This window comes from Alosa alosa, chromosome 1, assembly GCF_017589495.1.
Source record: "Alosa alosa isolate M-15738 ecotype Scorff River chromosome 1, AALO_Geno_1.1, whole genome shotgun sequence".
Classification (NCBI taxonomy): domain Eukaryota; kingdom Metazoa; phylum Chordata; class Actinopteri; order Clupeiformes; family Clupeidae; genus Alosa; species Alosa alosa.
The window spans coordinates 8,391,424-8,403,927 of record NC_063189.1 but is presented as its reverse complement, the minus strand read 5'-3'; the positions used below and the strand labels follow the sequence as shown (position 1 = coordinate 8,403,927).

At 43.5% G+C, this 12,504-nt stretch overlaps 1 protein-coding gene across 1 annotated transcript in view; it reads right to left on the bottom strand.

Annotated features, from left to right (window-relative positions):
- Positions 1-3,002: 3,002 nt before the first annotated feature.
- The window catches only part of si:ch211-106h4.4 (MAM and LDL-receptor class A domain-containing protein 1), a 30,617-nt gene continuing 21,115 nt past the window's right edge, over positions 3,003-12,504 (bottom strand). Inside the window, exons 36-52 of the mRNA XM_048264039.1 lie at positions 12,426-12,504; positions 12,058-12,157; positions 11,354-11,513; positions 10,999-11,110; positions 10,287-10,430; positions 9,621-9,808; positions 9,368-9,533; positions 8,910-9,125; positions 8,473-8,657; positions 8,000-8,231; positions 7,428-7,587; positions 7,207-7,318; positions 6,813-6,930; positions 6,412-6,514; positions 4,364-4,445; positions 4,084-4,164; positions 3,003-3,716 (exon numbers count right to left, since the gene is read on the bottom strand). The exon at positions 12,426-12,504 is cut by the window's right edge and continues 44 nt beyond it. Of these exons, the coding sequence (XP_048119996.1) occupies positions 3,663-3,716; positions 4,084-4,164; positions 4,364-4,445; positions 6,412-6,514; positions 6,813-6,930; positions 7,207-7,318; positions 7,428-7,587; positions 8,000-8,231; positions 8,473-8,657; positions 8,910-9,125; positions 9,368-9,533; positions 9,621-9,808; positions 10,287-10,430; positions 10,999-11,110; positions 11,354-11,513; positions 12,058-12,157; positions 12,426-12,504 (2,292 nt within the window). The 3' untranslated portion in view covers positions 3,003-3,662. The remainder of the gene's footprint in view (positions 3,717-4,083; positions 4,165-4,363; positions 4,446-6,411; positions 6,515-6,812; positions 6,931-7,206; positions 7,319-7,427; positions 7,588-7,999; positions 8,232-8,472; positions 8,658-8,909; positions 9,126-9,367; positions 9,534-9,620; positions 9,809-10,286; positions 10,431-10,998; positions 11,111-11,353; positions 11,514-12,057; positions 12,158-12,425) is intronic.

Here is a 12,504-nt window from a genome sequence, read left to right as displayed (position 1 = left end):
TAAGCAATTGATATCTCTGAAATAAGCAAGGAAATATGTCTTCCAGACATTAGTTATGTCAGGTCTGTGGGCAAACTACTGTAATGAAATGGAGGCAGTAATGTTGCATTTTTCTACCCTTGGGTTTTGAATCTTGCAGGAATGTACTCTTTTAGATGTCAACATGCTGTTAAATAGTAGGTACTCCAACCACAGTTCACATATGAAAACAAAGCTCAACTTCCTGAACATGAGGCTAACGACCACTCCACTGTAATTTCTCAATAATGCACATGCACATATTAATCATATTAATCATACGTCATGATGACCTCACAAATGAATTAATATGGCGACAGTTTATTTTATTGCATTATTTTTGTGAGTAACATTACAATCACTGCTTTGATATGTGAGGTGTGTGTGTGTGTGTGTGTGTGTGTGGGAGAGAGAGAGAGATGTATTTATGAATTGGTTCACCTGTGAAGACAGTAGTTCCTGTGAGAAGTGTGGGTGTGATATGTCTCACATGTCTGAGAGAGTCCGTACATTTCAAATAACAGAACGATGAAGAAATATGCTAACATCAATTGTTCACCTTCAATAAGCTACTCACTTCACTAACCTACTACCATGCTTTTATCTCAATTGAAGAGTTCATTATATGAAAAGACATAAATATTAAAGAAAAGTGCTGGAATCATTTAGACCATGAAAAATCTATAAGGATGTTGCTTTTCAAGCCTTTGCATAAAGTAATTGTGGGACCAAACATAGAGCTATTCTTGATGCCATATTTTAAAACTATCTCAATATATATTCATAGCACAGGAGGTCCCAGGAGACATTTAACAAGGTTTGGGGAAGGAGAGGCCCGCTGCTATATACTGTGTCTGAAGGAAGAATGATGTCGTGTCCATTGTACTAACGATAAATAAAAAAAGCTTTATTTTAGTTTGAAAGAACTCATGGTTTCTCTCATCCGAAAGACTCCAGCACCACAGCTTGATAAAGCATCACAGTTGGGGAGTATAATGCCATATATTCTTAATTCATATTGACATTCTCTTTCACATATTCATCATCCTCTGGGGGGGATGTTTTACTCACTGCCAAACACACAAGACATTACTGGCGTCGGGAGGGAAAAGGGGACCGAGATTGGCAAAAACATTAGCAGATTACCCCTATTCCTTTTTTATTCATCATCAGATTAGCATGAACTCTGTGTAGATCTACAACATTGCTGGATCAGAACAAGGACCAAAGCACTGTTTATGTCTTCCCAATGCACAAACATGTTCTAGATCTTCCCAATGCACAAACATGTTCTAGATCTTCTGCTGCATGGTTTAGCTAGCGATGGGAATCAAACCAAACCACAACAGCGTGCCATGAAGACGAAAAAAGGAGAGGGAGAGAGAGAAGGGGGGTATACAGGAACCAGTGGAGGGAAAAAGCAGGGTAAAGAGAAGTCAGCTGAGAGTGCCCATTGACATGACATGATGGTATATTAATCCCACACATGTGCTCTTTGAAGCCAAATACTATTTGGTGAATGGAGAACAGATCTGAACTTGGATAGAAATACAAAACTGATGGTGCGTGGCTAAGGAATAATTCCAGACCCTAGCTCCAGTCAAATGTGGAACTGGCATCTGAAATTAATAAATGGGACTAACTCACGGAAAATAAGGAGAAAAAATGGTTGAACTTGCTGTTGTTATGGCCAAATATGAATATCCACTCACCATTACACACATGTAGTCATTTAGAGAGTATGGATTCAATTTGAACGGTCCCTTTTGTCCATGGGAACCAAAGCTATCACCGTACTGTCACCCTAGCTGCATCCATACCCAGTATAGTCTGAATGCTGACTTAAATAACAAAAACAGGCAACACATGCTAAATGTAATACAAATGGACCTCTTCAGAACATGCAGACTGTATGAAAAATACAGTCACCGTGCTACTGACTATGTTTCTCCTCCAGTAGCTCTTCTGAATTTAACACTAGTGATATAAAGTAATTAAACATTTACTATGCCTTTGTAATGCCTTTGGTATGAGTCCCAGTGAAATATTAATATACTATGTGCTAAAAATTGCAAAGAAGATACAGCATTGCATGTTTGCCTTCTGACCCACTTATAGTAATTTACACACTAATGAGAACCATATATTGCCTTTGTTTACAGCAGCATGGCATCTTCAATTTGTGATTAGACTGTAAAGCAGATGGGGGCTGGTGCTCTGAACTGTTTAGGTGGGCCCCCTGGCCTTCGCACACTATCAGCCTCCACAGAGAGGAGGAGCACGCAAAATCATTAAGCCTCTCTCTCTCTTTCTCTAACAACAGTGCCTCAAACATCACAACTCATCAGTCTTGGTTTATCCCATAAGGTTACAGTACCCCAAACCGCAAAGCCCTGCACTCCTAATGGGTAATGAGAGGAAACCTTTTGATGTACCTCTTAATTTGATTTCCACAGACCCATTTGACTTACATTATGGGGAATTAGCATTTGTGAATAACCTTGCCTATCCATCAAGGGTGAATATAAAAGAGTTTTCACTAATGATTTCTGAGATAATTTAATAAATAAATAAAACCTTGGAGAAAAAAAATCTGTCAGATGTCATCAGATGGTTGTGTTAACGTCATACTGCATAAAGACAGGAGAGGTTCTAAGATACTCTGTGGGATGATATTGTCAACCGGCATGCACTTACAAATGATATTTCAATGACCAAGAAGAGCCATCATGTGACTGCAGATTTTCACCACCCATCACGCAATATTAAAACCAAAATTAAACCAAATTCCAGCAACTGCATTCTGGGCTTGATTTGAATGATCATGTAGGAGAATGGAGATATGGCGACTCTCTGCATTTTAAGTACATCACACCACTACTTTTAAGGACACTCACACACACACACACACAGACACACACACACACACGCAGACTTATTTCAACCCCTCCTCCAACACACACACACACACACACACACATACATAGAATAATACAAATATTTAATTAAACACAATTTTTTAGCAAGTGTCTATAACTTTATATTGATCACTGTCACACATCAGTTTTTGCATGTGTGGTTCAGAGGTGTTCTGCCGACACTAAGAGAAGTTGAACCTTGCGAACCACTCCTTGGGTGCTTCCTCTCCAACCACTGTTCTCCATCCTGCATTCACCTCACGTGAGCACCCACCAGCACGCACTCCCAGGGATTCAGCTCTCACCTGCTCATATTTCAGAGACGGCAGGGCAGGACGCCGCCTCCGCAAGCGATAGGAGGACATGAATACCAACCATAGGTATGCAGGGAAAAAAACACTGTGGTTTTACAGATGTCTATGCCGGTGCATTGGTGGGGAGCTCCTGTCATTACTGCCGTTGATGAAAAGCTTTTGGTAGTCAAAGCCTGAGGTCCAAACTGTAAATACTGTAGTGACTAATGAGGCTGTTGAGAGCTCTGAGAGGATGAATATAGCCGCAGAGGAAGGAGAAAAGCCTGTGGTAATTGCTCAGACAAAAAAAGGCAGATTTGGTGAATCCTGAAATGGACTGACTTGGCCCATCCAGACCCTTTGCCTTCTCAGATTTGGCTAGAGGAAAGCATTCATCTGTGCGTGCATGTATGCTTCCCATTGACATCTGTCCTCAGACCGGACCAGTGGCCCAGTTGCAGGAACTCGTTGGGAGTATGAAAGGACACTGAACAATAGCGCAATTAAAGAAATATATGATGCAGACTCTCCTCATAAATTATTACCCATTTACAGAGTCTGTTGAAAGCATGATCTGCTCTACTCTAGTGTATGTATCTAGCCTAGTCTTTTCATGTGTAGAGCAGGAATTAGGAAGACCACTTTGGACTGCTTTTAAATAAGTGTTGATATAATTGTAACTGACCATACTGCACAATTAGCAGAGTGTTAATACTGTATAAAGTCTACAAAGGATCTTACATATGGCTTGATTCAGAGTTCAAAGAATAATCAACAGAAAACAAAATACAATACACCATTTGATCAATATTTAAATACATTGTGTTTGTTGTGCATTTTTAAGCCAGGGATACACTATTTGCAACTTCTGTTGAATCTTCTGAAAGATTATATGACTTGTTAGACATGGAAAGTCCATCACCAGCGTCTGAGCCCTATAGAAAGACAATGGCAAAGAGGTCATTTCACCAGTCAGAGCCATCATTAACTTTCAATGAGTGCAGCCGTTCTAGAACTAACAATCTAGTAAATCTAGCATAAAGGGCAGTTTCCTGGACATTCAGCTGATTGCAAATAAATATTTCTCAGACACCACACACAGTACATGAGGAAATGCAGCAACATTGTACTTACATGTAATGTGCTTCCATAGAAGTCAGCAGCTGAATTGCTGAATTGCTGATCCAATATGTCATTTTCAATAATGGCTGCACTACTACAAAGGCAATGAACACTTTTAAATAGCAATTTAGACAAGAATAGACATTCACAGAACATTCATTCAGATGTCATACTGGACGGATTTGAATCAGCCAGTCTATCAACATAACTGACACCAACCCATCCCATATTTTGAGGCTCTAATATGCCATCAGTTTACATTTACTTTTGACCCATGTTTTCTCAAGATGGTAACTTATTCATCATTATCATACATGATATCAAAACATTGTTTTCTTGACAGATTGACATAATCAATTTAATATCTTAGGAAAGCGATACTTTGGATACTGGGGCATCCGTGGCCTACTGGTCAATGCTTCGGACTTGTAACCGGAGGGTTGCCGGCACGGCTGAAGTGTCCTTGAGCAAGGCACCTAACCCCTCACTGCTCCCCGAGCGCCGCTGTTGTTGCAGGCAGCTCACTGCGCTGGGATTAGTGTGTGCTTCACCTCACTGTGTGTTCACTGTGTGCTGAGTGTGTTTCACTAATTCACGGATTTGGATAAATGCAGAGACCAAATTTCCCTCACGAAAACAAAAGAGTATATATACTTATACTTAACGAAGGAGACAGCTTGCAAGCACTACCAGCGGAGCATCATGATCTTGATTTTGTGGTAGACTATACTGCTGACTATCATTGTGGACTATCAGCTTGGCATAGAGCCCATGGGAGCCCATGGGTTTCTGATGAATGTGTTGTATGGCTCAAATCAGGGCCACATACAGAGAAAACAAGCCCTGTAGCATATTTGATGATTTTCATCCAAAAAGTAAACCATGCCATGTGGCTGGTGCTTTGCTGGGTCAACTCTGACATGGATATTACCTCCAGCAAGGCAAGCGATCAAGCCATGGAGAATGGTGATGCACTGTTTGATGCAGGCTACTCTACCATAGGACAGGGCACTATATGCACTATCACATACGGAAAATTAGATACACATACCTGTACATACGGAAAATCAGGACTTACTTGACTCAAGATGCTACTCAGCTTCTGGTTCAGGCAATAGTGATCTCACGACTTGACTACTGCAACGCCCTCCTGTCTCGGTCTCCCAGCCTGCCCAGTGAAACCCCTTCAGATGATCCAGAATGCGGCGGCACGCCTGGTCTACAACCAACCCAAAAGGGCACGTTACCCGCTGCTCATCCAGCTACACTGGCTACCTATGGCGGCCCGCATCAAATTCAAGGCTCTAAACCTTGCCTACAAAGTAGTCTCCGGTTCTGCTCCCACCTACTTGAATGCCCTCATACAGACATACGCTACCTCCAGACCGCTGCGCTCCTCAGACGAAGGACGCCTAGCTCACCACCGGTACGCTCAGGCCAATCCAAACTTTTCTCATCTGTTGTTCCTCGTTGGTGGAACATGCTGCCAGTTCCTACAAGGGCAGGGACATCCCTCTCCATTTTCAAAAAACTCCTGAAGACCCAGCTCTTTAGAGAACATCTCCTCTCATAGCACCACTTACTATGTACCACATACTACAGTAAGTCTTGCTGATGCTAGCACTTACCAGCCGTCTTGAACTGACACTCAACTGTTTAAAAACAGCACTCACTGATGCACTTATTCTTACTGTACTCTACTGTTTTTAAATTGTCCTAAAATTGTTGAGAGAATTGCTTTAAAACTTAACTGTTACCATGTTGTTAGTCGCTTTGGTTAAAAATGCGTCAGCCAAATGTAATGTAATGTAATGTAATGTAATGTAATGTAATATCACAGAATTGTCAAATCATATTTCTTATCATGAATTTATGCAACTGTACCTGAGACACGTAATGAATTGACATGAAACAATTGAATGATATAAACAAGTAAGTCAAGATCTCAAGAAAACAAAGTAATATATCTCAATCACACACAAAATCAGGGCCAAAATGAAAAAGCAAACTGAAAGCAGTTTAGGGCTTCCATTATTCCGTGCAACTGCTGGCATACTCACTCAGCTGGATGCCTCCTGCGTAGCATATACATGTAGATAACGACAATCGCTGTTACAATCACCAACAGTGTGATAACCACTCCAGTCGCAATAAATACGGAATCTAGAGAAAAAACGGGACATGTTACAGCATGCTTGGGCGAAAACAAAGATGGACATTTGGAACACTGGATATATAGTGAAGTATATGAACGTTATGAGATGTAATATCCGGAGGAGTGAAAACACAAACTCCCTGTTGTCTTACGGCTCCCAATTGCTTTAAAAGAGCAGTTTTTGCATGAAAAATTTTTCTTAGAGAGAAACAAATAAACAATATGAATGTAAACATTCTATCTTTGGGGAACTTTGTACAGATTCATAGGCTTTGGCTAGTGTTGCATGCATGGGCTGATACACACCATTATTGGAGGGAGGCTCTGTGGGGCTCACGGGGTAACAGGGGCCTGGCGAGAGTTGAATGTCATCCAAGGCAACATCTCCAGAGGGAAACTCTCCCTTCTGATACAGGAACAGAAACTACACAGACAAAAATGATGGACTCTTATTCTTCACAAAACGTTATAAACAAGACACTGAAAAGAGCCATACATTATTACATTCTAACATGCATAGTTAGTTTGAACACCTTGACATATTTTAAGTAATCATCTTTCATCTTATTTTGCCTTAAAATGAATTTCTTACTAATACTCAAACCACACATATTGGCAGCAACTAAAACTTGTAACATTATAATCTATTTGCAGTTGTATTTTTAGTCTGTATCGGGACAATAAGACAAAAGTTCTTTACCCAAGAGGGTTTATCAGACTCCACAAACACGCTGTCTTCTAACCACACAGCCCCCTGACTACCCGATGCTGTCCAGAGTAAGCGTCCATTGTCATATTCACTGGGCCCAGGTCTTAGATAAAAGAGAGGGGCAGATTTCACCATGATAGTAAAGGGCAACAGAAAGTGCTTTATGCCATGCGCTGAGCTCATGTCTACTATTCTTTCAAACAATTCCTTACTTATTTGTGGTCCACAGGCTGAGAGTGCCAACATTCTGGCCAAACATATGGAACCAGAATGTGAGACAGTGTCCCCCTCTGGCTGGGAGCAGTACGTCGCTGAACAGCATGGCTGTCTCTCCCCACATTCCCACTGAAGTGTCCACATACATGTAATAACCTGGGGCAATATAATAAGCCCATTCATTTATTACCGTAAAACAACAAAGACAGAGTGGACAGAATTATGTTTTAATTAAAGGTTCTCTAAGCGGTTCTCTCCATGTGTTTTTTAGGCTAAAACATTTTATGTAACTTACTGCAAACATCACCTAACCAACCGCTAGCTGTCTGTGCCAAAAACGGCAACAAAAACCTAGCAAACCTAGCCTATGAAAACATAACAAACTGTTCCAGCATCGCTTAGAGCACCTTTAAACACATCTCATGTTAATCATCTTGCTAATTAAACCCATTAAAAAAACAAATCGCACGCAAATGAACAAGAAGCATTGCCACATTTAAACACATTTTATGTTTTAGGCATACGTGGTGGTTTCATTGACATCGAGATTGAGGGACTGCGCACTGACCGATAGAGGAGTTGGTGGTGTGGTCCACACTAGGGCCTGTGTTCAGGCTCGGGTTGAGCCCCTGACCTCGAAGCCAGTCCGTTTCATCCACTCCGTACAAATTGGTCCAACCGCACATGTTCAGCTCAAAGTCACAGTGTCCACCTGGAGGGCAGGGTGCGTCTGTCACCAGCACGTCATCGATGGCCATGTCCCCCTGCTCGCTTTGCCCTCTGACACCCTCCACAACAATCTGCCACACAAAACAACACAACACTGCCCATCAGCATGGTCACCTCCCGTGCCAGGAAGTGGCCTGTGTCAGTGACATGGAATGTGCCTGCCCTAGCCTCCCAGACTCCTCAGCGAAATTCCTCACGCTCGACCGACTAGCCTGACTCCTAGGCTGTCTCTTTGTCACTGTGGTGGTGGCATGTGATTATGTCATGTTTCTAACTGGGCGATGGTGTACGGTGGGTGGTTGGGGCACTCACTCTATAGCTCTCTGTACTCTGAGTGGCCTGCAGCGGGGCCTGCGCCAACCTCCAAAGCTCCCCCATGTTCCCTGCACGGGAGAAGACGAGCACGGCCTCCCCCTCCGCCGGCTGCTGGTACACATTCAGCGTCCCCATCCCCTGGCCGAACATGTGATACCAGAACTGCAAGCACTTGCCCTGGCCTGTAATGTGAAAATCAGATGTCGGACGGTTAATAATTCATGTTTTCGCCACAGGAAACAGAACTAGGTCAAATGTTGGCTCACATTTCAGGCAAACAGTGGAAAAGAAATTCTGGCTCCCGTGCCTATTGTGCAGGCAAGAGAGCGAAGGAATTTCCTTCACCTCTGCCAGATATTCCTCAATGGCTTCTTTGTTCCTCTCTGCTCTGAGAGACTCACACCACAAAGAAACCGGCCTCTGGCCGCTCTTACCTGAGGGAAAGGCAGAGGAGGCCATTCTGGCTCTGCTGGCAGGCAGCTGATTGGACGACTCCAAGTAGTAATAGTGTCCGGTGTCTGTGTTGGTGGAGTGGTCCACGCTGGGCCCGGTTTGGGCGGTGGGCGTCGGGCCGGAACCTCGGACCCAGTCAAAGTCATCATCTGCCAGCTGGGTCCAGTTACAGTCTCCCTCCTCAAAGTCACATAGGCCTGCGGTGGCATAAATCAGACAAAAACGGCACCTCTTCATTAAATGACGCCCTGATCCACAACTACGTGATCTACGTCACCTACTGAGCCTACTGTGAACATTTAATTAAATGCCACCATTTGTCATGCATCACATATAATACTCTTAACAGTGGCAGTGGATCAGGATCAAATGGTAGAGCTGCTACCAAGCGTCCATCACCCTGTGGTTGTGTTCATTTGGTGTATTGTGGAGGCGGCACCTGATAATGGACAGGTTCCTGGGGTGAATACGATGTCGTCAACGGCAATGTCCCCTCCCTCCCCTCCAACTGACGCCTCCAGAACGATCTGGTGGACCTCCTCTGCAACCACATGATGCCGCATGGCCTGCCACAGGTCACTTTGAGATTGTTTCTTCTCCCATACCTGGTCCGATTGGCAGGATGTAAAGTAATAAGGTCAAAAGGTCAAACACTGAATGATGGTCTGGTGTGTATCACTGTGGAAACTCACCAGCGTTTTTGCTCCAGTTTCAATATTCTTCACAAAGACCTTCAGAGAACCCACTCTTGCTCCAAACATGTGGTACCACACCGTGAGACAGTAGCCATACTGACCAACAGGGGGAACCAAAGGAGAATTCAACTGAGCCATATCTCCAGGCTTGCTGGGGTGTGAGCTCTCCAGGTACACATAGTGCCCTGTGAGAGATATACAGGCAGGGGTGTAGTGGTAAAATAAGAGGTGGGTAGACTATGAATTCTGTGATCACGGTAAGGTGGAGTGCGCCATGCGGTATCAGATTTTTAAAAAAGGCATTCAGAACATGTTTGATGATGGTGGAAGTTATTGCTCAATGTTTATAACAATACCAGTGGTATTAAATGGTTCCTAGAGTGTTGATGAGTGTACATATTGTGAATGTGGATAATACAGTGTGATTTTTGAATGTTAAACGTTGCAGTGCAATGTTAAACTCTTTTGGGGGGTGGATAAACTCTAATAAAGGGTGGATAACCTCTATTTCTGAAATTTCAGAGGTGGATAAACTGTGCTTACTTGCATTTAGCCTCCACTATAGTACTGTATTCAGGTATATAAACACATTAGTATTAGCTGAGGATTACAGTCTAATACACAAGCTGGTTGAGAAGCTGGCTGTCTGGCATCAATGCCAACCTTGGCCACTGGTGTGGTCACCTCCTGGGCCCGTGTTGGCGGTGTCTGTTGGTCCAGATCTTCTCTGCCAGTCCAGATCATCTGCTGCGCCTTGAACCCATGCACACAAGCCTTGGTCGAAGGAACAGCTGAGATCAGTCAGATCTGCAGGAGATGGACGAGATGGATTAGGCTGAATTAGCAAAGGGATGCAATCAGATCAACATCCCTAAAAACACTGCTAAAGGGATGCAATCAGATCAACATCCCGAAAAACACTGCTAAAGGGATGCAATCAGATCAACACTGCTAAAGGGATGCAATCAGATCAACATCCCTAAAAACACTGCTAAAGGGATGCAATCAGATCAACATCCCTAAAAACACTGCTAAAGGGATGCAATCAGATCAATATCCCTAAAAACACTGCTTAATCATACAAATACCAAGCAAACCAAGAACCTTTTAACAGCATCAGCAGTCTCTCTCTTTCTCTCTCTCCTTCTCCCTTTACACACACACACACACACACCACACATATACACACACACACACACCTCTATACACACACACACACAAACACCACACATATACACACATACACACACACACACACACACACACACACACACCACATATACACACATATACACACACACACACCTCTATACACACACACACACACACACACACCCAGTGGAAAGAAATTGAAATGATGCACCAATGCTCCCACCTGGTGGCTGGTATAATGTGTCACAGTTGTGAAACGAGATGTCGTCCAGGGCAACGGAACTGCCACTGAGAGTGGAGCTCTGGGTGGCTGTGGCCTCATTACTGAAGATGATCTACATAAAACAGCCATGAGATACAATTACTTCTGGAGTAACATAAATAAAATTGGGCATTTTGCATGAAAGGAATGCTTATGTATGCAGAGTGTACTGTAGCTATGCCTATGGTGCAGCCTGCAGTCAAACCACCTTGTTTCACACACATACACACACAGAGACACACACAGACACAATCACACACACACACACACACACACACACACACACACACACACACACACACACACACACACACACCGTGTAGTCTTGCTGCTGTTTGCCCAGCGGTACGTGCTCCAGGCTCCAGGGTGCAGAGCTGTTATTGGAGCGTGACCACAGGTGCATTCTTTGACCCTGTGCGCTCTGCAGTGACACGCTGAGGGTGCCTGGTCTCCAGCCGCCCATGTGGAAGTGAAAGCTGAGTCACAGAGCGGTAAACCACAGTGAATGTCTCAACACTTCCCAGCACTTCCTCCCCTGAGCTAACACTCACACACACAATGCAGAACCAGTCTAACCACCGGCAGAAAAAAGCACTGAGGTTAATCCCGAAAACGACTGCAAATTCAAAGAAAAACAAAGTCTGAGGAAAAAAAGGTGAAATGCGGCCACTGATTTACACAAACTCCCAAAATCTCACAAATGGTAAGATAAATGGATTGAAAATATGGATTCCCCTCATAGATCCCCACTGATTTATCTGCTCCCTTAAAAAGTCTCTGGGGCTACAGTACCCAATGCATCAAAAAGTGACAAACAGGGTCAAGTCTCTGCACGGTACACCAAATTTACATTCCTAAATTACATTCCCTTCTCCTTATTATAAGTCAGTCAGTGTCATCAAAATGAGTTTAAAGACATAATTTTTACAGTAGCTAATAAACAATAGCATAGCGTTTCTTTAATATTGCCCTATCCAGTCGTTGATAAGCATGTCAGGCGCTCAGTACTGAGGCCCTCACCAGAGCTGGCAGTAAGGGGAGGCTGCCGGGAGAGGGGAGCTCTGGAGGAGGGCCTTCTGGCCCTGCTGCGCCTGGCTGGAGCTCACTCGCATGAAGTGTCCTGGGAAGAGAGAGGACAACATCAGCATCAGGCCATTTTCAGGGTTTTCAAGACACATGCGTTCCAAATCCAACTATGGGTTTTCATGTTTTGCTTTCTTGAAGGCATTTCCATAGTGCTTTGCACACAATGTGTTGGATTGCAGGCTTATAACAAAAATACATTTCTTATATGAGAATACTAACCAACAGCCACATGGACTGTGTTGTATAGTTCCCTACTGTTTAGCTCTGATGCATTGTGTTGCGTTGCGTTGTGTTGTGTTCACCTGAGCCTGTGGTGTGGTCCACAGGAGGGTCAGTGTCCTCACTCGCCTTCTGTAGATGCCACTTGTTAGCCCCCTGGCT